We start from the raw sequence: 27,940 nt of genomic DNA on the forward strand, positions 1-27,940 counted from the left end.
AGGGAAGAGTCGATTAGAGGCCTAGATTGCGAGTGTGGGCAGAAATGGTGAGATTAGAAGGGGGAAAGTGGATAAAAAGAGGGGGAAATGGAGGGGGAAGAGTGTTGGAGGGAAAGAATAAGAATTCAGTCTTGTATCCATTACAACAATGGCACCACCTTTATCAGCCGGTTTGATTGTCAAGTCTTGATACTTTGCTAATGGCTCTACGTGTTCCAGTTGTCTGTTAATTGGAGTAGTTCTCTTGGTTGAATTTCGTTCATATAACTGCAAAGCTGTATTTCACCTTGGTGGGGAACCAAATATATGTATAGTACACTGATCTAGTTGCACAATGTTTTAACCACATGATTTCCCTGAATAGATATGACATTGTTTTTTGTTTTCCATGATGAATTATATACGACACCATGGCACCACCTAGTAGGCCTAGCACTGAGCAGATAAGATATTTCTGTGTGCTGAAAAGAATGTACACCAGATTGTTGCTTAGGAACTATGTTGAATTACATGATTTCTCTCCAAATTCATACGTCATTATCTCTGGCCTCCCTTATGAGTGATGTATGTTATCACATGTCGTTCTATCTGTCCTTATGAGTATGAATATTATCACTGTAGGTTGTAAGTAGATCATTGAACAGTCCAAGTGATCCTTTCTCGTAATGGGTAATTGAATGAACACTGTAATGTATCAGTTATCACGCTAGCAAATGATGGAAACATATGAACTCCGGGTCAACAATGACATTGTTTTTTGCTTCCCCCCCCCCATGAATTATGTATGGTTGTTCACGAGGTGTACGAATGACAATTGTTCGAATAACAATTGACCTTTGACCTTCTGCACAATTGACCGAATTTAAACAGTCAGTTAGGATATATATGTGGGGGGGAAACCCCCTGCATGCGCCCACCCAATCCAACCCCCCCACCCAATCACCTTATAATTTTATTACCCCAACCCATTATATATATATATATATATATATATAATCTATCCATTGTTCTATAACAAAATGGGTGTACACCCATTATCCCCTCCTTTCACAATGGGTTTTGTCCCTTGCCCATGTGGGCTTTCACTTGCCCCTCCCTCAGATCCCACCCTCTCACCATCCTCTTCAGCAGACTGGGTCGCCCTCCCTCGGAGCCAAGGTACAGAAACTTCTTGACCTCAGAGCGCTGGAACCTGTTCCCTTGTAGGAGCAAGAGGAGGGCTATTACTCCCGCTTGTTTACAGTGCCCAAACCCAACCAGGCTGGCCTGCGCACTATCCTTGACCTCTCAAACGTCAATCTATTCCTACCCCAAGAGAAATTCAAGATGATCCCGGCCAGCCAGATAAGGCCCTCTCTTCTGAAGTGCAATTGGCTCAGTGTGGTAGATCTTCAGGACACTTGCATGCATTTCCTGATCTGGGGCCCACATCGGAAATACCTTTGCTTTTCCGTGGGAACGGAACACTTCCAGTATCGTGTGCTGCCGTTTGGTCTTAGCTCGACACTGTGTCTTTACGAAGAGGATGGCGGTCATCGTAGCATTCCTCAGACTGCAGGGAGTTCATGTCTATCCATATTTAGACTATTGGCTTCTGCGGAGTCTTTGCCCACAGGCTGCCATGGCCAATCTTCAGTCACTCCTACAGCTCCTGTTCCAACAGGGGCTGTTGGTGAACTGGCGGAAATAGTCTAGGACGGTTGCTCAAGACCTGATTTTTCTAGGTTTCCGTTGGGATATACTGTCAGTGCCAGAGTGTTCCTAACAGAGGACAGAATTGCGTATTTATCGCCACATGCCTGCTTTTCCTGGAATCCTCCCACATGTCGGCTTGGTGGTTCCAGAGACTCCTGGGCTTGATGGCTTCATGCATGTTGGCCCTACCCCTTGCTAGACTGAAGATGAGACGCACCCAGCTTGCTCTTTGGGACTGCTGGTCCCAGGCCGTGGACCCAGACTCCAAAATGATTCCGATCCCATCCTCCATGACGCTGGACCTTCAATGATGGTCATCTGCCAGCAACCTTTCAGTGGGAACCTTCTTCCAGGAGCCCTGCCCACAGGTTACGGTTACAACAGACTCCTAGCTCCTAGGGTGGTGGACGATGCTGCGTCACCTCGAGGTGTACGATCTGTGGATGCCCCAGGACAGAATGCTTCATATCAATTATTTTGAACTCCTGGCAGTTTTTCTGGCATTGAAAGCTTTCCAGCCTTCCATCATCAACAGAGTGGTGTGTATTTGCACGGACAACTCCGTGGCAATGTTCTACATCAACAAGCAGGGGGGGGGGGGGCACCATGTCCCCTCCTCTGGTAGATTTAGCTATCCAGATTTGCAATATCAACCTCTGGAAGTAACTTTTGTTGGCAAGTTCTTACGAACCAGACAAGTTCTTTACACAATAGTTTCTCTGTATGAGATTATGAAAGCGGCTGTAAATGCTAACTCAGTTGTTTTGCAGTCTTTAGTTAACAAGATTGATGAGATGCACATATTTGCGGGGGACAAAAGTACTCGGCATGACCTGGTGAAATCAAGGGTGGGGGTGAATGAGAATAACTTATCAGCATACCGTGCTTAATCCAGATGATACTGGGGAGGGCAAGTTACAAAAACAAAAGGGAGGGGGGAGGATCGTCAACTCTGAGAGCTTCGATGGTCCTAAATTAGCGTCACAGAAAAAAGTAACAGCAATGGCGCTCGACTTAAACTCCTCCCAAAGCCCGTTTCCAACTGACACCAAAGCAGAGGTGTCCGTTAAAAAGGTTGAGAATGCCTTCATGCCCACAATCATTATTGGTACATCTAAAAACAGGAATAAGCAGGTGTCCTCCGTTGCCCCACAAACGAAGAAACCAAAGAGAACTCAAGTAACTAAGATTAATTCTGAAACCAAAAATTGTATGTGTTCTTTGTGAATCAGACTGTTGTAAGAGACATGTTATTAATGGAAACCCCAGAACTGATATCTGATAGGAAAAACTCTAATTTGGGAAATCAGCCCTCCCTCCCCCCCAACCTATAGTCCTGCCCCGGTAGTCGCTCCACCCTTGTAAGTAGTAGTTAAACATGGTAAATCAAAGGAAAATATTGGATTGCTCTGGGAATAATGAGAATAAGGGCACGGTGTTGGAAGATTTGTGGGTGTTACCTGACCCAAGTGTGGGGTCAACATGTGGCCCAATTTAAGCTGAAAATGTGTATTGGTGTTGAATTGTGCAGTTGGGTTGGAAAGGGAAAACGTCGTAATGGTGGCGCTACGGTTAACATGGAAAAAGTAGATTTTATATGTTCATCTTCTGATCATGGGCAGTCTGTTTTGTCTGTCCCGTCTGTACCTAAAATTCTGAACCCACAAAGGAAGGCTCGAGTTATAAGCAGTGTTAGCGATAAGGGGAGTGGTTTCAATCATGACTTCCCTTGCTCCAGCGATGGTGCGAATAGCGGATTAGCTTGTGGTTGCAAATTTGTACATGACTCCGTAGTACCATTAAGAGTGCTAACCCTTAGTTCTGGAGGGAAAGGTGAAAGTGTGAACAAATTGTGGACAGAGCATTGTGGGGGATAAGCCGGTATGGGATAAAGACCCACTTGTTCCAGCACTATTAGAGAACAGAACACTGGCACAGTCTGGTAGTGTATGTAAACAGAAGTATATTACAAGGAGCAATTCTGCTAACAACCTGAAGGACTCAACTTGTGCTTTGGCTTTTGAAAGTGTTTTATCAGAGAACAAAGCTGCTGTTCTGACGTTCAACTATATTGCATCTCCTTTTTAGAGATTCCAACCTCGGTGGGAATTTGCTTCGCTGATATATTCAGGGTTGATTTTTCTGATCACCAACACTTGTAATACTCAGTAGCAGTGTTCAATTCAAAGTTTGTTGCAAATTCTATTTTAATGAAAGACAGCTTTACAGTTTTGTGTTTGATGTTTCCCTCTTTCAAGGAAGGGAGATCGAATCCGCGTTCAATCAGAGTGGAATTAGTAGTCTCGTCCTACAAGTTGAGATTCTTTTACTGAGACAGAAGAGTCATCTAATGATTGGTCCAGGTTATTAAAATGGCTGAAAAATGAATGGGAGGGAGGGCGTGATGAAAATGGTAAGTGCATTGAACTTGACAAAGGTTATGACCCTTTAGCGTACAGGCGGTTCAATCTCCTTTGTTGGAACACAAGGGGACATGGCCGCCTGTTCTCCGAAGATGCCATTAGGAAACTGCTGCATTTTTAAGCTGCGTTTTTACTCCGTTATTGCCTTACAGGAAATGTGACTCGATCAAACTCCCACCCTGGAAGGCTATGGGATGACCATGCAGCCAGTTGAACAGGGTCATTTGAGCTGTCCTCCTGGGGGTCTCTTAAAACTTGTGAGGGCACCTAGTTTGCCTAAAGTAAAGAGATCATTTAATATATGCTGGGGAGCATTGGTAACCATCATTGAAGTAGTTATCAAAGAGGGACAACTTGAGCTGCTAGTAGTTAATGTCTATTGGCATGAAGCGTTGAGCGAATTGGATGAAAGTGTGTCGTGGCATGGTACTCCAGCCCGCAGAAGAGGCACGTGATTCTGGCGGGTGTCTTGAACTCTGACTGTTCATATACAGAAGACTGGGAATTTTTGGGTGAAAGAGCAAATAGCAGTAAGAACAAGAAAGGAAATGGGAAGCAATAGGTCACGTGTCAGGATAGTCTGGGTTCAACCCTGCTTAGTGACCATGCCTCCCCACTACCCCCCCTGCAACCTCTTCTCCCCCCCCCCCCCTCCCACTCACCATTTCCTTCCTCGGAAGAATGGCCACACAACCTCAACGCTCGACTATGTTTTCGCTGATTAGTGGTTCACCTTAAGATGCAATGATTTTGAGGCCAACTTTACGCCATATGGCAATCATGCAATGCTGGAAACTACTTTTACTATAAAATTGGTTTTGGGGAAATCTCACTCCAAATTAGTGGGCTCTAGAGATCTCTCTAACATTAGTGGAAATAGGATTTCCTGGAATATGGGAACAGTGAGGAAGGTCAATTACCAACTGTCCGCATATTTGGCATCCAGAGAAATGGAAATATGTTTTTGCTCCAGCTTATTTTGGGAACTTTGAAAATTCACTGCTGGTGGGGTTGGGACCATGAAAAAGGGAGATAAACTAAGTGTATCTATCCCTCACCAACATGCCTATAATGCAGAGGTGGTTACATGTAAAAGAATGTTGAGATAAAGGGTGTCTCCGCTTTAAAAAGTTCTCTTTCACTGGGGGAAAGATTAGAGGGGATAAGAAAGGCACGACAAGCGTATCAGTGGGAAATATGAAGAAGACCTTGACCTCATCACTAGAATCTATAATAGTATTCAGAGCTGGATGTCCAACAATGGTATGTGTCTCAATGCAGCCAAAACTGAATTATTGGTCTTTGGCTCCACCCAGGCACGTGTGAAATTGGATGGTGTTTACTTAGGCTGGTTCTGAATGATAAAGCTAATCGATGTCATCTCAAAAGTTAAGACTCTGGCAGTTGTTTTGGAAGCCTCACTGAGTTCAGAAGCCCAAGTTCAATACACTACTAATAAGGCACAATACTCTCGATTAGTCAAACCCTTTCTATCAGAGGCTAACTGTACTACCATAGTCAGGGCCCTGATTATGCTGCGCGTTGACAACTGCAGCACACTTCTGGTTGGCGCTGGCAGGGGTTGTTTGCAAAGGCTACAAATCTTGCAATATGATGCTGTGCGCTTCATTAAAGGGGTCTCTAGAAGAGAACATATGACAGAGCATCGCAAAGGTCTGCACTGGCGTTCCGTGGCAGCCAGGATCCGCTTCAATGTTTGCACTATTGCGCAGAAGTGCCTCTGGTCAGGTGCCTAGTTACCTCCAGGACACAGTAAGGGTCCACTGTCCTAAGAGAGTAACCAGATCCAGTGACTTTGTTCGCCTGGATATCCGAAGAGTAGACGAATGAAAGGTCCAAGGAAATCTTTCCAGCTACAGGCGGCACATTTGTGGAACAGCCTCCCAAAATACTTATCTGCTGATGAAGCTCCTGGCCTTTAGGAAAAGACTGAAAACAGTTATTTTTTTATTAGTGTCCTTCTTTAAGTTTCTCTGTTCACCTCTGCGTTCGCGCTCTGATGCCTGCAGTCTTTCGGCGGATTATAAATATAAAAAAGAAATAAATAAATGGAAATTGGCAACACCACTCGAGGGCCATATGGTCACAGAATGATGTGGAGGCGATTCTTTGCTGCCTAAAGGATAAAGATGTGAGGTCATTTTATCAAACCATTAATGCGGTAGACTGATCAACCTCACACGCAGACTAATGTGGTTACAGAGTCAGTGTGGGTATCCCACTTTACTAAGGTCTTTGACGTGGAGCCTACAGGAGAGAATGGATAGTTTCTGCCAGCAGGGAACTCTTACTACTTAACTCCTGAAGATTTTAGTGGGGAGATTGTGCTGGAAATACTCTGTAAGATTAGTACATCGAGCGCCCTGGGGCTGAATGGACTATCAGATTATTTGTTTAAGGGAGAACCTTCTCTGTGAGCTGAAGTTTTGTTGTTTCTCTATCAAAACATCTTAAAAACAGGAGTGTATCCTTTCACCTGGTCAACGGCTTATGTAGTTCTTATTTATAAAAGAGGTGCCCGGACAAGTCCCCTGAACTATCGTCTGATCGCGATTCAAGATGCGGACACAAAGATCTTTTCATCTATCCTACTGTTGCATCTGGAATCCTGGTTGGACGTGCCAGGGAGAATTGAAAAATGGCAAACGGGATTTCAACGACCTATGGGTACATCCCTGAATGGTGTAGTATTGAATTGCTTACAGTCGCTTGCCTGGAATGGCAGTTATGAAAGTATATTTGTGCCCTCAGTTGACCTTACAGCGGCTTTTGATGCCGTTGACATGGCACGATTATGGCAAAAACTCCAATTGTTGGGGATTCCCCCATGTTTGTTCTCGACTACAAACATATGGGTGCGATTGAATCACTCTGGCGAGCTATCCCAAAGTATACTAGTGGGCAGGGGTGTAAGGCAGTGCAGCGTGTTAGCGCCCTGCCTCTTCATTCTATACTTAGCCGATGACCACTTATCTGTGGCATTCGTCTCCCCGAATCTCTGTGGGTTGCATTTTAGATGGCTGGTTTATGCAGATGACTTTCTTTTGTTCGGTGTCACTGCAATCGGCCTACAGAGACTAATTAATGCCTTTGTGAGTTACGTGGAAGATTTTTAAAGTTATCTCACTGATGTACTTGAGGTTTCTTTTGAATGCAGGTCTGAATTTGTCAAGTTCTATTTAGCTTGTTTAAAACTAGAGCATCAGATTTGACTAACCAATTAGCCAGAATTGATATTAAATTTGGTAAGTTTACTTGAAAGCCTGCAATGGGCTATTAGCCAAGATTGTCTGTAAATTGCTATATGGCATAGAGGTTTATCCGCTTGAAACATTAGGGTTTCTCCCCATTTTGGAGGGGAAAATTTGGAAAAGAGTTTTGAAAGTTCCAAAGTCGCTCCGAATAGATACAATAAGATACGATCTGGGCATAGTCTCACTGACAGCAAGAGCACACTCGAAGATTCTATCATTAGTGAGAAAGTTCCTTTGCCCTACGCCGAATTCGCCTTTTTAAAATCTATTTAGCGCAAGGTTGTGCTCATTTGAAAAGTATTCAAGAATTAAGTGTTTGCATCTTGTTCGACTGAGGAACTTATTCAACTGCCTATGAAAGTAAAGTAAGTTTTTTCTGTTATGATTGCACCAGCATGCAAGAGTCTTTGCATTCTAATAGCTCATTGTCACACCTGCAAGGTGAATACAAAAAATAAAAAATACTTGCTCCATTTCGGAGTATCGATCCTGACAGTTACTCGGATGAATTTCCTTCGATTTCGTTAGAATTTAATTTTGTCTAAACAGATGCTGCTATGATATGGGCTACTCCCTAAGGATCCAATGTTCCTGGTTTTGGAAAAGTGGTTATGAGCCATTAAAGCATTGGCTAATAGAGTGCGTGAAACGATCAGTTCCGCTCTATGTTGAATTGAATGTGGGTGATGGAAATAAACATATTTGGACTCTTGTTTGGCGGGGCGAACAACAGCAACAGTGGTGGCAGTAACAGGATTTATTAGTGCACTGGAATTGGAAATTAACTCTTGAGCCAGTATTGTCTAAAATGTCTCCTCTTCTTTCATGAAATGTCTGGAATTTTACGATTTTATATAAGCAAAATATTTTACCTGGATGTGAAATATTTTTTTTTGGTTTAAAATGCTCATTTATTTCCTATAGAATATTTATATTTCTCAAATGTTCATAGAATGTTTTAATATGTAGTGAAGGGTAAATGTAATTTATTAAATGTTGAATTCAATTAACCAAATAATTTTAAAAAAGTATGCAGGTGATCACTCAGTTGTAATCAATTTGCAAGTAGCAGGCCTCTTTCTAGCATGATTGGCATCATTTGCAATAATGTTTTTGTTAGAGCAAGTGTGCATTTTTACTTTAACAGCTTTTTTTATCACTAATCGATAAATTTACGACTAGTGTTCCACCGCCCAGACCACACGCATACTCCTTTAGTTTTTTTTGCTTGGTGGTGCAATGCTCAATATTAGTTTGCTCTTTTTTGACACAGCTGCAAAGAAAACCAAGATCCTCTCAGACGGCGAAGATTCTGACAGTGATGCTGCTTCGGAAAAATCTGCTCCGAAACGAAAGGCTGTAACATCCGATAGTGAAGATGACGAGGCAATCAAGGGAGAGACTGGGAAGAGCAAGGAGCAAAATCTGTTTGGCAGCGACAGTGAATCTGGCAACGAGGAAGAGTAAGTTGGTGTGAAAACTCCCAATTCCACCCTATACCCCAGCCCCAAGTTATATCACTGAAAAGGGCAGCCGAAACCAGGGCTTTTAATAACTCATTGTTCTTTGTCTTGAGTTCAGTTTACACATATGCGTGATAGGACTCTAGTGCAATATAGGCCCAACATGTTTTGGCTTTCTAACATGATTTTCTCTCAAACATTTTCTTCATCACTGCACGTTTTGTTTGTTAGTTCAAGATGCTGTTTTCTAAACTGTAAACTAGGATTGTGGGAGTCTGTTTTTCCCCACAGTGTGTTAAAACATAATTTCTTTTGCTTTGACTGGTATGCAATACCCCATTAAAGGAATGAATTTTAACAAATGTTAGGACTGTTAGTCACCCGTATTGGCTGGGCTTTCTTTGATTCTCACATGTTGTACATCCAAGGTTTTCTCAACATTTCTCAGATTTCAGGCAGGTGGACAAAACAATTTCTATGCACATTTAACCCCTACATCTATCTTGTATAACAAAGCTCTCAAACTATGATATGCGGTCACTGTCACTTATACACGAAGACAGACTCCATACACTGACACGCCATTTCGTTTTGCCAAGAAAAATAGGATGGCTTGTTTATCCTTTCTAGATTTGATTAATCACAATTCCTTTCAAATCCAACCTTACCACAAGTTCAGCCCAGCCATAAGAGGTTAAAATACCTTTGTTGAAATTAGAACAGGAAATATCTTTCACTTAAATCTCCAAAGGTGATTTGGTGTAAGGTTGTCAACTAGCTTTGCTCGGACCTATAACATTCACCTACTTCCAAATAGTCAAATTTAGTTACGTCAGAATTAAGATTAAGTCAACAATTTTTGTAGAACCTACGGATGCATCTTTGTACACACAGGATCATAATTATCTCACACGTGTTCCTTTAGTCTGCAACATTTGTGTGGCATAACATGAAGTCTGGCATGTAATGTTAAAAGGAAATGCAAAGGACTAGGCTCAATTGCCACAATCGCAAAAGTATCTATGCTTATTTTAGCTCACAAATCTCATTGCTTAAAAGGTATTCACATTCACTTTCATTTACATGCTTTCTGGAAATCTAAAATTAAACACATATAATGGCAGATTTTAGCTATGTGATGGAATTTCATACTGAGGTTCCCTTTTCTTAGAGACCTCTAAACATTTTGCTTGCTTTTTTACATTTTCAATTCAAAGTATTTATCTAAAGTACGTAGTGCAGAAGTCTAGCTACTCTGAACATAGTATCTTCACCAGGGGTTGGAATTGGGATTTGTTCAACAGGAGAAAAAAGCATCTCCTGGGTATCAGGCATAACCAGTTTGGCAGGAGATACCTGTGGGGAACCGGGAGCTAGTATGTAGCGCACATCAAATCTAACTTTGCACAAGATGCACACTCTTCTTGTCCATTTTATATTATCCAATATGCTCTGAATGTCCCTTGGGTGAATTCTTTATTCTCCACGATATACATTCCCAAACACACACTATCCCATAGCTAGGTTTGTATGGCATCACTTCCCACAGGAATCAAAAGTAGCTCCTGGTTTGGTTTCAAGCTAACCAGGCTCCCTTGGCTGTAACCAGGAGCTAAATAGCTCCCAGCCCCTGGCAATTTTGAACCCTGCTCCACGATCTCTAAATTAGTTCCACTGATAATCTCTTAGCCTTTCAATTTGTATGTAGGTTTTTTAAATCTAGGTTAAATCACTTATTTACCAACATCACGATTTGCGTTTTGTATGCATACTTTTAGATCTTATTTCATTTTTCTTGATCCATAAGAAGATGCAGTTTGAATGGTGTCTTTTTCTATTGATGTGTTACGAGGGATTGTTGTGAATTCCTGTTTAAAATGGGTGCTTCCCATGCAGGAGGTATATTTTGGAAATAGTCTGAGAGGATGAGCTTGTTACTCTTAAAAATGATTTAATTTCTGTGTGTGACGAATAAACCTCTGGGGGTACCAGTCGTTCAGGGGTAAATATTGGTTTCTAAGACGTAAATCAGCCCCACATCTCTAATACACCAGATGGATCTGAACAGATTGGAGTAACAAGCAAATTATAAACCTCCTTGTCCAATTTGGTAACGTGGACGGGATGGCAGGATTATCTCCCAAAGGTTTTGGATCGTTGGTTAGTTGCAACACAGTGAAAATATGAATATTACCTAATGATAAAAGGGACTCCAGTCGAGGTCGTATACAAACATTGATTTTATTTAGATCACAACAGTCAGTCTAACACTACGAAATACAACCAACCCTGTAAGGGAATGCAGAAGACCGACCGTTTCAAAGAAGGAAAGTGGATGCACTCTGGATAATGACTGGAGGGTAGTCGGTATGGTTAAAAACACAACAGTTTAAGTTTAATGACTTTAGCAGAAAGGGAACAATGGGTCTTTATATGTCTATAGGGGCCTTCTGGGAAGGATAAGGGGGTCAGAAACACAATTTGCCTTGTGCTGTAGGTGTTCTTGGAGGTTGAGTCGGCTTCAGTGTGCTTTGCAGGCTTCTGTGAGTTTGAGACTGGAGTCCGCTCTGGGCATCATGTGGCAAGAGGGTTCGGCGAGTGAAGCTGGACAACCGGCTGCAGGCAGGCCTACACAGCGGCTCAGGGTCAGAAATAGTCTCCGTGTTGATCGGCGATTCTGGAGCACTGGTTAAGACTTCTCTGGTTTATTTTTAGCGACTGCAGCGTGACAGTGGTTCGAGGAACTAGAGTAGCTCGAAAATGTCCTTTAAGGCGGATAGCAGTAGATACTTGTCACAGCACTTCTCCCAGCTTCTTAAATGGGTTTGTCATCCTTTAAGGCGGATGGCTCAAAGCTGAGGAGTGTGTTGCAGGCAGCTGCCTTGTCCTTGGTTGTAGGTTCAGAGACCTTCTGGCACTTCCTATCCAGGAAGCTTGCTAGAGACCCTAGCAGGCCGCAATGTGTGCTGGCTGAGTACTGGTTCCAGAGCGGCTGGACGGTGTTCAGAGTTCTGTTTCTCCCTCTGTTCCCTGGGAGAAGTTTAGGGGATGCTTCCCTCTTAGGATATCCTGGCCTTCCTTCATTGGCATACGATTTGAGGTAGACTGTACCTTCATCCAGGGTCCAAGGTTGAGTTCTTTTTTTTTCTTGCAAAGTCTTCAGATCTGCCAAAAGAGGGTCCCAGCCCACTTTTTTAAAGCAAAGTAAGCACAGTGATTGGTGTAGGCTAAGACTGCCATAATGAACCAATCCTGGCATCCCTACCCAACAGTCTCTTGTAAGCGTGAGGTCATACCCAGAGTACTTTGAAACAGGAAAGGTAAGGGGGTGAAAACAGAAACAAGGCGTTCTCCAGAACTAAAAATGGCGGAAACCTTCTCTCAGTAGAAAGATCTCTGGCCACACTCTTGTGATACTAAGCCCCATCCATCTTCCTTTCTGTTGTTGATCAAAGAGTCTCTGGTTGATGGTTCTTTTATATGTGGTCCCTGTTAAAACGGCAGGTCTCCCTTGAAGCTGCGGCAAGACCAGTCTCTCTGGCTCCTGGAAACCACATTCTAGTACCTTATGAATCTGGTCCCCCTGGCTGGGTGGCTTACTGTAAGCTCACTGTCATTGATACTGAGGGCTGGAGCTGGCTTCAGGTTGACAGGTACATATGAAAGGTTGTTGGGTTTCCTGTCTCCTTTGTCATCCTCTGCAGCCAGGCCCAATGGGGGCCTGTTTGAAGGGACTCATACAAATACTGCGACTCCAAAATGTCGCTTATACCGAGTATGGCAGCTTTGCGCCTTACTAATATCCCGACCCCTACTACTGCGACTAATGGAATTGGGTATTGTGGGGGTGTCCCCCACTCCCAATAGTCGTGGTAATGGGGTTTGGGGGCTGCATAGTTGTACCCTGCATCCATTACATGGTAGCGGAGGACACGAAAGGGGTAAAGAAAAAAAAAAGCGGACCCTGCGGCGCCAGTGCTGACCCACGTATCACGGGCGCCACAGTGATCACATAGATCCGTTTGAAGTACCCTATATTGGTATGTTAATCGCTGCCTCCAGCTGCAGGGCTTAATAAAGAGCAGGGCAGATCCATGGAGCTGTTGATTAATCAGGCTGGCCATGGCAGTGGGAAGGTTTGGTCATCACCCTTCCTGGAGATGACCTAGTGCACTCCTGGCTGTCACATTCTAACTAAATCTGACAGGGTGGACTCTGTACACGGCTCTATGCTTTTTTTCGTGGTGTGAGTTTAGGAAAATGTGTGAATTAGCCACACACATTTTCCTGAGGTGGTTCTACCATCATTCCATTTAATTAAAAAAAAATGTAAAAGCCGGCGAGCACACGCCCACCATGCAGATGGTCAAATTTCTCAAACTGTGACTTCTGAGAATTGGCACATGCTGACCATTCCTAGTGTGATTGACTCAGTGTTTAGGGGTGAGTATAAGGCTAGCTCATCTATACTTGATTGAACACATGTCAGCCTGCCAACACAAATACTTTTGAATGTGCTGCCCTTATGATTACTAGGGAAGGAGTCAACTTAAGCATGCAATGTTTGTCGTTGTGCGATTTATAGCACCCACAATGTGTAGGGAGTAGGCTACTGGCAGCGGTATAATTTACTTTAGGCGACACGTGTGTGCATCCTTTTACTGCATTAGTAACTTAATACCTAGATATGGTGGACGTTTGGGTTCTAAGGATTTGTTAAAGTCCTATAACACCTCCCAGTTTTTTTTGTAGGTTTTCTTTATTTGCTTGGGCCAAGAGGGGTGGCCAAACAATCTTGCAACTACCTTTTTGTGGATGTTTTTCCTGTTTTAACTAGTTTGTGAACTTTCTAATCTATATGAGTCGGTGTGTCTGTGTTTGGAAGTTTGGCTAGCCAGCCATGATTGGCTGCCTGCCAAACCTGGAATGCTGCATGCTTTTGGGCTTTTCTAGTTTAACCAGCATCTGTTTAGATATGGAGGAGATCATTTACCACGTTTAGATCGGTTTGTACTTGCCTGGAAGCTCTCTCTCTTTGTGAGATGGGACTGGCTCTGAAATTGTTGCCCTGTTGTACTGCCTGTACTCTTATTCTTTTTAAAAAGCCTAAGTCCCTTGCCTCCCTGACAACTCTCTGCTGCTCTCTTCTGCATATTCCACTTGTCTTTTATTGCTAGGACCTCTACCAGTCATTGCTGGAACCTCTATTCCTGCAACTCTGATGTATGTCTGTATGGAGGGATTTTACATTTCTTTTTGTGTCAGTCTTTCTGTGTGTAGTGTTTGGACATGAACAAGAGTGTTAGACACTCTATCTCTGCCCACGCTCGCAATCTAGGCATTCACTTTGACTCCTCCCTCTCCTTTTCCCACCACATTTCTCTCACCTCTCACCTGTCGCTACCACCTCTTCAGTATTCGCAAAGTCCGCTCCTCTCTCACCTTCCATGCTACTAAACTTTTAATCTCCTCCCTTATCTTCTCTCACCTCTTCTATTGCTCCTCTTTACTCTTTGGACTACTTGCTTCTCATCTTGCCCCCCTCAAATCTATCTACCATTCAGCAGTTCGTACCCTCTGTCTCCTTGCCCCTCATGACTCCTTACCTCTCTCAATCTGCTCTATACCTACCTTTTCCTCCTTCTGCATTTGTCTGAAATCTCTCCTTCTCTATTCCCCATCATGAAACCTTCCCCTCCTCCCATTCTTTCCTTCCCTTGAATCTTCCCCATGGTCCACTCTTACCTCCCCCTTATCCTCCCTCTTTTTCACCTCTCATTTTCACCCTATACCCCTTCTCTTTCCCTCCTCCTTCCCTTCCTCACCCTTTCCCTCTTCCCTCACAGATTAATTGCTCTACTTATTTACTGTTTTATTGGTTTGATTCATGATTGTAAATTGTTCGATTGTTATAATGTTGTGTATTCTGTTATAATGTAAAGCGCTTTCGATTAAAGCGCTATATAAACACAATAAATACAAATACAAACACTCTTAAGATGCTAAGCAGCAAAATACAATGGGCAACAATTAGGCTGGGGCAAACAATTCATATAGTGGGGTAACAGTTAATCTAGAATGCGAAGGAGCAAAATAGCTTCCTAGGCTGCTGTGAGAAACGGTAGGGAGCCAGAGTGCAGAGGTCTCTCCAGATGTTAGAATTGGATCAGTCTTTATGATGGTTCAGGACTTCGAAGCCCCACAAGGTGCCAGAACCACATGACCCAGAAAGGAGGATCGCCTCCATGTGACCAACAATGAGGGGAGGGTATGGCAACATCAATGACCAGGGCCACCGGTGACCCAGCAAGCAGATTGGAGTTAGTTCTGTAGGTAACGATGGACTCTGCACAGGCAGCAGGGCGTTTACATGATTAGCATGTAAATGGTTGTGAATGCAGACATCCCATGATTAGCGCAAAGATTTGCGGAGCAACATCCAGGCTGCTCTCTTTTAAGACAGCAACAATGAAGGCAGGAGCTTCTATTGACGCACGTTGCTGCTGTGAAGCATGTAAGATTTGGCAGAAGCTGCAAGGCCCACAGCAAGGGTATTCAGGGAAACATCTCCCCCTTCAGCTACTAGGATGTGGTTGCAATGGCTTATGATCCCCACAAGTGCGCTCACACCATCACCCCTTATATCTCTTGTTCTTTCTCTCCCTTTTTTCTTTCTTTCATCCTCTCCCTTTTTCTCTCTTCTCTCCGATCTATCTATCTTGTTTGTTTTGAAATCACTGCAGGCTTGAAGACTACCAGTGCAGGTGGCTACTGTGTCTCATTTAAGTCAGTGGTTCTGCACTATACCTTCCTTATGGAGAGTACTTATAACCAGGTTTCCCCTTTCTTTTTACTGCATGTGCATTTGTTCCCATACCCAGAGAGGCTGGTGGCAATGGCACCTCTAATTTACACTTTTTGGGTGACTTCCTGTGCACCTTTTTTTTCTTTTTACCACATGAAGCCTTTTGTTCACTACAGTGCTCAAAATAGGAGGCCTTTTGTTTACACCTCGTCTGTGCCTTGCTTTTCCTTTGGCAGCCTTCCTTTTGGTTAGGGGTACTAAATGACAATGTATGGTCATTCATTCTGTGGGCTTAGGTGTGTGTGTGTGTATGTATCTGAAATGTACATGGGCCCAGTACACATCACAAACCTTCTGTAGGGATATGACTGTACCTGTGCTAGCTGTCCATGATTGGACAACTAACTGTTGCAGGTCTACTTATAGGTCTACATCCAGAGTGGATTTGGAGCTATTTGTTTTAGTAGACAACTGGAGCCAAGGATCCAAAGCGCAAGCGCCTGCAGAGGGATGCTGTAAGATTGCTGCTGTGATAACCATTAGTAAACCATCTTCTGCAAAAAAAGCTGTGCTCTTTCATCGACAAAACGCCCATGCTATCTCTCTCAAACGTATGGGCCTACTCTATTCAGAGTCCACCATCACTGAAAGTCATCCTAGAACTGAGTTGTGGGCCTGCAGGTGTCGCACATCATCCGGAGTGGGGACTACTCCTGTTGATTAGATCTTGCACAGCCCGGTGCTTCGAAGCCTACCATTACGCCTTTACAGCTAGGACCGGAACATCAAACCACTACTGCTCTCTGCTATGAAGAGGAACCTTGCTGGAGCCCGAGTCCTGTTATTTGTTTTCATACCTGCAGACCCTTTGCTGGGCTATTTTATCTGCTCATCTCATTTGTCGTGGTATCAGAAGCAGAGTCCTTTCACCTTCAGAGTCGAGCTTAGTGATGTTCAGTAGCATTAGGTCACTGACTGAGACCTGAACACCTGATCCAAATGTCATACTTGTCGAAAGACGCTCCTGCACCAGCAACTCCTGGACCCACAACCCCACACCTTGTTTTGAGAGCAGATGTCCCCAATGCCTAGACTTACCCAAGGTCATTATTTATCCCGTTCAGGGTTTAAAGGGTTGATCATACCTGTTTGCTCTCCTGGTCCCCATACATTTATATTCAGCATGAACTCCTATGCCGCAGGGACCATTGCAAGGCATTAATTAGTTTTCAAAAATTGATGAGCAGAATTTGCTAATTAAAATGTTCTTGATTAGCAAACAAACTGATTTGATTAGCAATTCTGTACTAATATTTTAAATGTCACCAGAAGTTATTTGTACCAAAGTCCTACAATTAGAAATAATATGGCATTTTTGTGTACCGCTGAAGTAAGACATTAGTGAGAGTGTCTGTAAAAGGTTAGGTGCGTAAACGGACACAAATAAATAGATATGGTGAAAGGCTCTGAGAAAATGTTTCAGTGCAAGGCTCTGTGCAGCTGGGTGCTTTCCGTGTCCTCTATTTTGTATGCTTCACCCATAATTTTGTGTGTAAGGAGAAGTTCAGAAATTTCATAAAACCAAGTTCACAATGTTAAAGCAAAGTCATAGCTTGAGACTGAATATGTAGTATGGTTTAGTGGTAGACGGGCTAGTAATCAATTTTTCTTAAAGAATGTTCCAGTCCTGGTCGCCTTTTGATTCCTCTTCACTGGGCGATTTCCCTTGTGCCAGTGTGTAGTATGTGACTGGGATCTGCACCCCAAGTACTATATTGCGACTGTAGCAATATTTATTTCTTATACTTTAGCTTAGAACTACTTATACAGAGTGCACTCCCTGTCAACCAAGAATCAATCTCAAATCTTCTTTTATAAATGATTCAAATCCAGTATATCAATTTCTGGTATATATTTTTGCCTTATTTTTCCAAAAGAATTGTTGTTTTCTTGTATCAGTTTCATACATGCAAGCAAAAACTATCTCGCATGTTGCTCACATAGTTTTTCATGCAGACATATTTTCACTCTCAACGCGTGTTTCTCCACAGTGTTGTCTGTGGTTCATCAGGAGAGATTACATTTATGAAAGATAGTCCTCTAAATTGTTAATTGGATGATATTCATCCTAATGGGTCTTTAACTCGGCTTTCTGTTAGAAAAGGTCTAGTCTGGCCTCTTGTGATCGGTCTCGGTGTCTCTCTCGGTCTCGGTGTCTCTCTCGGTCTCGGTGTCTCTCTCGGTGTCTCTCTCGGTCTCGGTGTCTCTCTCGGTCTCGGTGTCTCTCTCGGTCTCGGTGTCTCTCTCTGTGTCTCTCGGTATCGGTGTCTCTCTCGGTGTCTCTCTCTCTCTCTCTCTCTCTCTCTCTCTCTCTCTCGGTCTTGGTGTCTCTCTCTGTCCCTCTCTCTCTCTCTCGGTCTCGGTGTCTCTCTCTCTGTGTCTGTGTCTCTCTCTCTCTCTCGGTGTCTGTGTCTCTCTCGGTGTCTGTGTCTCTCTCTCGGTCTCTGTGTTTCGCTCTGTGTGTGTGTCGCTCTGTCTCTCTCTCTCTCTCTCTCTCTCTCTCTCTCTCTCTCTGTGTCTGTCTCTCTCTCTCTCTCTCTCTCCCCTCCCTCCACCCCCTGAATCTCCTTAGTCTAAGCCTTACAGCCAATTACTTGCAGGTCTACTAAGGTTGGCAGTTCTGAAAATCATCCTAACACTGCAGCCTTCAGTTTTCTCAGCCATCCCAAGAGGCAAGGCCAGCCAAACGTCATATTGCAGCTCATTCACTCAAGGGTTTAAATTGGGGTGTCTAGGAGATCCACAACCAGTAAGGACTGAATGCCAAACATGGACACAGGGTACCAATATAGGCTCTGGCAGGAGCCTAAACACCCACAGACCAGAAATGAAAGTAGACAGTGTTTTAGGATGTTTACAGTGCATTGGAACCTCAATGGCCTTAACATATTGGCATGTGTCTACCAATTTGGTAAATTGTCTCAATGGATTATGTGGCCAAAAATAAAGCTGCCACCAACCTACTTCCGAACACACCTGTGTGAGAAAGTTTATTCAAGTACAAAATGGTGGTCATATGGGCAACAAAGGGCAGCACAACATAATAGGTTTCAGCGGCAGGGGAACATCAGTATAAAGTCCTCTGACAGCAAATAGAAAGGTCCAAAAAGTCGTCAAAAGGTCAAGGGCACTAATTGAGTTAGCAAAACGAGAGTCAAAAAGGACTGTCTGACTTCAAAATTGATGGTATACATATGTCTTCCATGTAGGAATTGATGGACAAATAAAACTGGAATAGAAGTATTTGTTGAAATGACTTTTCCATTTACGGAATATATTCAGAATGAAAATCATATTTTGCTATGTAATATTAATTATGTCCTGATATGCTTGGTAATACATTGATTACTCATTTATTTTTTATTCAGGAATTTGATCGCAGATATATTTGGAGAATCCGGCGATGAAGAGGAGGAGGAATTTACAGTAAGAATTATAAAAATGTTCTTTAATATACTCCTTTAATACGCTTTGATGCAGTCTAAGAAGTGAATTTAAGTGATCCACAAGCTTGCACAGCTACAATTACAAATGGTGCTGGATAATTACATACGTTGGCTGTAGGTGCATGTACAGACTGCTGAGTTGGTGTTTCTGTTTTAACCAGGGTATTGTATATATTAATCATACTCTTCTCCCAAACCTAATCAGTGTTTTTGATCTGGCCTTAAATCTTTGCTCATGATATTATGCCCATTATCTTTTTACCCTATCTGCCCCTATTTTGTTGTTGGTTTGTTTTATTTCAATAGCTGTGCTGTTTTCATGGTAGTTTGTGGCAGCTGTCCCTCATAAAACTTGTATTGTCCGTTTCACCATTTTTGTACAGGTTGTTCTGCGAAACAACTTCTTAGGTAGCATAAGTGTAAAGAAACATTCATTATGAGACATTGGACTTCAAAACTGAATTTGATGAGATGGACTAGTGCTGGGCAGGTGCAATGGTCTGCTTGGCTGCTTTTATACTGCTGAGAAAACATCTATTTTTTCTGGTCTGTAGGTAGGTTGTTTGGAAGGCAATCCTCTGTGTCACAAAGGCATACTGACTAGCCTTTGATTGGAAACAAATATTTCCTACTATTCCTGGGTGACTTCTCATAAAACGCAGACTGTTGTGGCCATGGGGTAATTAAGGCTTGGCCAAATATCAAAAGGAATCGGTCAGGATTCAGGCAAACACCCTAATTTGTTTCATGACCTTGCTACTGCAGTTTTCAGGGTTATGCCATGTGTCTCTAACGAGCGTGATGACACTTTGGCATTTTTTGGCTGTCGTTTGGTCAGTATCATGCCATAGCCCTCTAAAAGTCTTCCTCTCGTCTATTATGACTTTATTCAGTGCAAGTAGGAACTACACTTAACAGCCTTTTGTCAGCAGCACTGGGCAATCTTAGATCCTCTCTCAAACGTAATGAGCGGTTGTATGAAACAAAAGCTTCTTGGCCTGTTTCCCAGATGTGAAAAGCCAGTCATCCACACACTTTCTCCATCTAGACACTGGCAGGCAAGCCAATAAACCTACTTTTTGAGTGCAGTCTCAGCACAGTCTCCTTGCTCACAAGGTGTTTATGATTTTTTTATTTTTCTTGTACAAACCTTTCTGAAGTCCCTAAGTTCATTGTCTGTTTTGTCATTTGCTTGAGGTACCAAACACATTGAAATGTCAGTTGTGCCCTACTACAGACCCGCTTTCAATGATTTGTAACTATCTTGTGAGCAGACAACCCATCTCTAGCGATACTTAACCCAGATTGCAAGTGATTGGAGGACTTGGGGCATCCTTTTTGGACTGCTCCTTCTCCTGATGTGTTCAGATTCCTGTGTTGGTAATAAATTACGAGCAGCTACTGTGTGGCATCAATTAGCCACAACTATGGTTGCACCTTCTTTTTGTCTTTATTTGTATTTCTTGAGAATTCTCCAACAAATACTGTACAATGGCCATATTGATGGCTGACGCAGTGCCTTCGCTGGTGCTTTAGAAACCTTTGCTAACTCATGTTATAGTACATCATTTTTTAAACAAGCTGATGGTGGGAAGGAGCTGGAAAAGATAAATGTGGACAGAAGCAGAATGACTTTAAATACACATGCAATCCAATAGTGATGGTGGGTGAGGATCATTGGGAGAATGATAGCAGTATAAAACTCTCTCGCGGTTCTTGTTCAGGAGGTGGGGGGAGTTAGTCTTTCTGTGACCTTATGTGAGTCCCCTACCTTTGCTTTCCCTGACTGGTTCTTTGACCTCATTTTTCCACATTGATTCCCTTTCCTGGGTGTGACTGGGCATGTACATTTGAAACGGAGCCCGTGGGAGCATGTACAACTCTGGTCAGGGCACCCCAAATTTACTCTGTGATCTGTTTTCGAAGCTGATGGCAGCTCTTTGTGATTTTAAAAAGGTGCTTGCCGCTGCATTAGTTTTAGCTTGTAGTGTGCAAAGGATTGTTGCCTGCAGGTACCCTTTAAAAATGCAACCTAGTTTTAGAAGTCCCAGGACACTCCACAATGGGTGTTTACGATTTAAGCATTTAAATTAATGCATGGCCATATAAGGTCATCGCCTTCCTGAAGTCTCGGGTTTGTGGCTCATGCCATTCATGACCAGTTCTAGCCAGATATATAAATGAGTGCCAAGGATTCTTTCCTGAATTGGCATCCTAAGTTTACTCAAGAAGGTTTGAATGTGGCAGCCACCCTTGATTGGGTGACCTCCAAACGTTTGAATGGATGTTTTCCTGATTGGAAGCTTTCTGTGCATCCAACCCCCAAGATCTGTATAAGACTAGAGGGATCTGCACCATATCTTGTTAAAGGTTTGGGACTTGTCCCTAAGCATTTAACTGTACAACTCGCCCAACTTAGACGAAAGGTCTGCTCCTGCAATCTGACCTTGAAGTACTGCTGGAGCCTGAGCAATCCAGACCTCACACCAGGGGGAACCGCACTTTTGCTCCCTTACTTTGACTCGACAGGGACAATCTGTTAACTCACCTGGATTTACAGGACTAGCATTTGTATCCACTTACCAGAGTTACCTTGTGTCTGATACCCTGGCTCTTCTGCGACTTCTCAGGAGAGGGTAGTATCCAAGCCCTAGATCTGCTATAACAGCATCTTACCTGCACTTGAACAGCTTGGATTTAACCAGCACTACAGTTTCCTCTGAGCCTTCTATCTCAACATTAGAAGTTGCTGCACCGAGCCCTGCCATCACGTTAGATGTAGCAATGTCTAGGGTCTATGTGCCATCTTTTAGGCCCTACGCCTGGGGTCCAAATGTATCAACTTGGTAAATCTATTCCTCAATAGATTTCCTAACACCAAGTGGTAGCGTGGACTAGCAGTCAAGGTAACCCTTTTGGAAGGAGAAGGATGGTTGAGATACAGTAAACACTTTGAGTAGACACACAGACTGTCCAAACAATATTTTTATGAAAATAATCTTTATAAAAAGCTTTGCTTCAAATGTCTACAATAAATGTATAGGTACATGAAATACTTTTCAGTATTAAATCCACATTCAGAAAATATCACTTCACAGGGTCCGGAAATGTGTCTAAAGTCTGATTGGAGATTTGTTCTCCCTACTTCCATGGTCCGTTTATTCCCTTTGGATATGGACTAAAGTTATAGTGCACATGGAGTCCCATGGATGGAAGAAGAAATCCAAAAGGAGACGGGCAAGGATGAGAGATCCCAATTAAGAGTTAGTCAACCCCAACAACTGTCCCCCACACCAGCTTTCAGATTACACAGAGGAGCTCTGATGTCAGAAGCTGGAGGATTTGCCGTTGTCTGCCAGAGGGGTAAAGGCCTGCACAGGATCCGTGCAGCACTGGAGGAATAGAACGATGATTCAGAGAGGAGTTCTAGAACCCCAGCAAAAAGAATCCAACAAAGGAAAACTGAGGAGTATCAACAGCTCAATCGGTGCTGCAAAGATTCCTAAAGCAGCAGCTCGAGAGTTTTGTGTTGCCTGCTGGATGAGCAGGGCTCATTGGAGCAGAACCAGGACCTTTGATGGAACCTCTGCACTTCAAACCGGGATCAGCTGATCAAAGCATGTCTGAGCCTCAGTTAAAGAGCTTGCAAACTGGTGTGCTTAGAGCAGCTAGAGATACAGCAGTTATTTGCCCGATTGGAAAGGTTGGCAAGCAAAGGCCCCATACCCAGAGGAGGCGAGCCCAGGTTCCAGATGTTGGAAGGACCCACAGGTGAAGGGCAGACAAATGCAGCATCTCAACAGCTTCGGGTTGAAGAAACATCAGTAGTTTCACTAGCTAAGAACATACTTTGTGGTTGGAAGAAAATTCATTAGGACCTCCTCACCAGGATGATGGTCCAGCTACACACTTCAACCGTTGAGTAGAGGGTCCGGCAGCAGCGACAGCCACACTAGGCCTGGGGAAGGATGTAGGGCTCGAATTTCATGGCACGATGAGTCATGTATGTCAACAGAGAACAAACATTCCTTGGAGACATGTCTACCTGGCCCTACAAGATCAAGGGCAGGGATGGTCACAGTGAGTTCCTTCAGACCACGAGTTTTAGTCACGTCCGATTTGTCATTATATTGGAATTTTCAGATCCAGCCCTGTTGAAGGGTTCTGAGAAATCCTTAGCGAACCTGGTATTTGACTCATGGGTCAAGTAGTTATGGGAGTGTTGTAATAGTACAGATAACCACAAATGGAACACTCAAATGAAGCAACACAGTAGTACAGTATGATTTATCATGCCTTTATCTCCAAGCAGATACATTCAAGCAGATGTCACTTAACACAATTAAAAATGCATATCTGTAAACAGTTGGAGATATCCAGGTGAGATCCCCTACACTTTACACTAGAAACAGTCAAAACAGTTCAAATTAACTGTGAGCAGTAAAGTGAAAAAACTAATTTCAAACCTAAACATATCTTCTGCCTTCTAAATACCCTCCCACCTCCCCAATAGCTTCTGCAGTCCTTCCCTAACTGGTAGATAGCCCCAGTGCTGCAACAGAGAAAAGATTCCAGGTAAATGCCTGTGTATGGAGCAGGACGTTTCGAAAGTACACCTAGAAACGAGCTTTGACAATGCCAGAGTGCAGATCCAGAATGAGCTACTATGGAAGTTTGAAGGTAAGAAAGAAGGATTTGGGAGTACTCTTCCCAGTCCCACCACACTAGGTCAGAACTCAATTGATCCAGACCAAACAATCTTTATGGCAAGAGGAACATGCTGGATGTTTTAATCTGGCAACATCTGGTTTTGGGGAATGTTCCACCTATTCCAAATTAGACGTGCTCAATTTTTTTTAAAGTTTATTTTATGAACCTGGGACACGCCAGTTTAACAGTAATGATTTCCTACTCAGTGCCCCTCGCCATCCCTTTTGGGACAAGTAACTCAGAGTTGCACAGGTATATTTATTAAAAAAATAAAAATAATCAAACACTTAAATTATGCTTTGAATTGGATTGTGTCCTCCCACGTATTCCTCATCTTAGATATATGCTTACCTTCAGCTTTGCTGCTTCGGAAATGTTTTCTCTCTCCACCAGAGGGCGCTCCACTCGAGGCTGCGGCGTCGATGTCCCTCGGCGGGATCCGCCGAGTGCCGACGTCATCTGCTGTATAAATGCCTGGAGCGTGCCCGTTGGCTACAGTTCTGTTTTTCCGTTAACTTCGCTTCGGATCGATATAAACGGCGCTTCAGTTCGAACGATAATGCCGTCTTCATCTAATCCTTCCACACGAAAACTGGATTTAAGAAATGCCAGAAATGTGGGAGAAAGATGTTGCTAACTGATCCCTGAAGAACTGATTGCCTCTGGTGCCTTGGTTCCGACCACCGTATAGATGACTGCAGTTCTTGTCAGTCGATGACCCATAAGGCCTTATAAGAACAAAGAGATAAACTGGCGGTGGGTGAGGAATCCTCAAAGTTTTCATGGAGGGGGATGTATATCGTAATACGTTATAAAAAAATCTAGGTCTCGGAGTAGATCCAGGAAGTCCTCTTCTTCGTCCTCTAAAAAGGTGAAGAAAAGACAACACCAGTCTCCCTCTTCCTCTTCCTTGACATCGTCTGAGGAAGTCATAACATGTCCTTCGAGACATGACCTGCCCAGAAAGTGGGAGGCTATCGGCGCATCTATGTTAAAAATAATTTGAGAACGCGTCCCAGACGCCCTCAAAAAAAGTCTAACGAAGACCATGCCCCTAGTCACAAAAAAAGTGACGGGAAGATCTAAGACGAGAAAAACTGAATGTCGAGGGAAATATGCCACAATCTACAGCCATATTCTACCTGTTTACCACATAAATGCGACTCACCTATGCCTATATGTATATTTCATGTATCCAAATGTACGCATGAAACTTGCTCATTGTATATATCTGTTTCTCCCCATGTGTCCTCTCCATGTAACTAAGTTCCCCTCAATTAACAGCGCCTCAATGCCCAAGGGTGGTTGTGCGCTATACAAATTAAATAAATAAATAAATCCAAGTCTTCCCAGACACCTCATAGAAAAAATCTACAGGTGCATAAATCTGAGGTAGAACTTAAGAAAATGGCGTCCAACTCTCATACGTCATCACTCCTAGTGTAAAACGTCCTCGAAGCCTCTATCGAAGGTGGTCGAGCTCAAGGTGTCGATGGCCCAACCTAAAAAGGATACGTCAAGTACACAGTCGATGGTATCGAAGGCTCTTTCGAGGGTGTTGATGGTCTCGACAACTCCTTTGACGACTTCCTTTGAAGGCATCAAAAATTACCTCGACAATATCGAAGGTAGTGGCTACAACATCGACGCCATCGAAGCTTTTGTTGACGTCTATGCCCATTCCAATGGCAAAATCAACACCAATGTTAAAGCCTATACCACCTGAAAAGGTCTTTCACCCAGAAAGCAGATATGATTTTTTTAGGACCATGTCATCCCTATATGAAGGCGAGTCATCAGCAGAAGAGGTTTCACCTGCTGGTGTTAAATTTGGTACAAGACAAGTCCCTGAGGCGTTAGTTGACCCTCAATTTAAGATATAAGATGTATGAGTGCTTGTAGTCAGCAAGTGGTCTGGATACTTCTCCAAAATATGAATTTGAAAAACCTGACTCAGCAGAACATGCTGATGCAGCTTATAGAAAATTGATGAACAGGGTAACTGAATTCATGGGATGGGGTAGAAATTCACCTGTCTATCAAGATGATGACATGACTGACATCCTTTCAGGAGGACCTCAGTAAGACCACATACTTCCTTTTCATGTAGCCTTACAAAGGAAGGTTAATACTGCAAGGGAAAAACCAGAAACTATTCCGGCAGTAAATAAGAAATATTAGTCAAAATATAGACCCCGTCCTTTAGATCCACAATACTTAAGTAAGCACCCATCTCCAGAAAGTCTGGTAGTTCAAGCAGCTACCTCTAGAAGAAATGCTGCATACCCTACAATTCCCCCTGATAGGGATAAGAAGGTCCAGAAATATTTTTACGTCAGGGAGCATGGATTTAAAATCCACAAATGTAACTTGCACCCTTGCAAGATTCACAAATACCCTATGGGACTGCATGTCAGCGGCAGCTGAACACATCCCGGAAGGTGAGGAACGTGAAGGGTTCCTATCTATAGTAAGGGATGGAAAGGAGGCTTTGGGGGAATGCCTTCAATCAGGTTTGGACACAGCTGACCGTATCAGTAGGTCCATGGTGTCTAGCACGGTGCTACATAGATTTGCGTGGCTAAGAAAGTCAGGTTTTGCACTGGATGTGCAATCCAGGCTTCTTAATATGCCATTTGACAGCTCGAGGTTGTTTGGCAGCAAGGCGCATGAAAGTTTGGAGAAGCTGCAGACCTCCAAAGCGGTGGCAAAATCACTCGGTGCCGCTGTACGACAACTTCAACAACGCCCCTACACAGGCTCATCTTCCTGGAGGGGTCGACCCTTTCAATTTGATCTCATTTGGGAAAGGGAGGTGACGGGCTAGTCGGAGATGTCAAAGGATATTTCCTCGGGGTTGAGGAAAAGGTGCTAGGTCTGCCCCAGCAGCAGCATCTATCCCTTCAGCCGCTGCTGCAGCTGCCGCAAAACCACTCTGAGGGTTTTACCCACAAGACCCCAGTGGGAGGCAGGATCTCACAGCATCTGAAAGAATGGTGGGGCATTACTTCAGATGTTTGGGCACTGGAAACAGTATCCAAAGGTTACTGCCTTCCTTTTCAAAAGAAACCTCAGAATCACCCATCGGGATACAACTGTCAAACATCCAGATCCGCTCCTTTTGCAGCAAGTTTTAACCCTTCTACAGAAAGGTGCTATAGAACATGCACCTGTAGCGGAGAGGAACAAGGGTTGGTATTCCCCATATTTCCTCCTACCAAAGAAGGACGGAGGACCGAGACCCATCTTGGACTTGAGAAGCTTGAACAAGTTCCTCAGGAAGGACAAGTTTAAGATGGTCATACTTTCCCAGATCCTTCAGGCTCTCCAACTCCAGGATTGGTTGGTATAATTGGACCTTCAGGATGCTTACTTTCATGTGCCAATCCATCTCAAGCACTGAAAGTACCTGAGGTCAGTTTCGAGTTCTGCCATTCAGGTTGACCTACGCCTGAAAGTTTTCACCAAGTTGATGGTGGTGGTGGCAGCGAGTCTCAGGAGAGGGGGCATTAACGTCTACCCATATCTGGACGATTGGATGATCAGGGCACATTCTCCAGAACAAGCCCAGGAACATCTGTCCAAGACTTGCCACTTCCTTCACAAACAAGGGTTTTCTCTGAATTAAAAAAAGTCAAACATGATACCGTCACAGAAACTCCAGTTTATCGGAGCAGTCCTGGATACTTGTTCGGGCAAAGCCTCGCCTCCCGAAGAGAGAGCTCACCACATTCTGGAGATGGTAACAAAGTTGCAGAATGCTCAGTATCTACCGGCCTTCGATTTTCTCAGGTTGCTCGGTCTCATGGCATCCTGCATTGTTCTGGTGCCAGAAGCCAGATTGAGGATGAGATCCCTTCAATGGGCCCTCAGGACAGAATGGTCCCAATTTTCTGGGGAAATGTCAGATATTTTGCAAGTTCCAACCAGCGTAGCACAGGATCTGCAATAGTGGACTTGATGGGAACATATCTTCAGTGGATAATCTTTTTGGCAACCATGGCCGGAGAGAACAGTAGTAATGGACGCCTCACTCGCGGGGTTGGGAGCTCAAGCTAAAGAG

General features: G+C 43.5%; 1 protein-coding gene across 2 annotated transcripts in view; it reads left to right on the top strand.

Annotated features, from left to right (window-relative positions):
- Positions 1-27,940, top strand: part of IWS1 (interacts with SUPT6H, CTD assembly factor 1) — a 522,634-nt gene that overhangs the window by 147,435 nt on the left and 347,259 nt on the right. For both annotated transcript variants that reach the window (XM_069617877.1, XM_069617876.1), the window contains exons 4-5: positions 8,667-8,856; positions 19,090-19,147. In XM_069617877.1, coding sequence (XP_069473978.1) covers positions 8,667-8,856; positions 19,090-19,147 — 248 coding nt within the window. The remainder of the gene's footprint in view (positions 1-8,666; positions 8,857-19,089; positions 19,148-27,940) is intronic.

Source organism: Ambystoma mexicanum, chromosome 10 (assembly GCF_040938575.1).
Source record: "Ambystoma mexicanum isolate Mex_15411 chromosome 10, UKY_AmexF1_1, whole genome shotgun sequence".
Lineage (NCBI taxonomy): Eukaryota > Metazoa > Chordata > Amphibia > Caudata > Ambystomatidae > Ambystoma > Ambystoma mexicanum.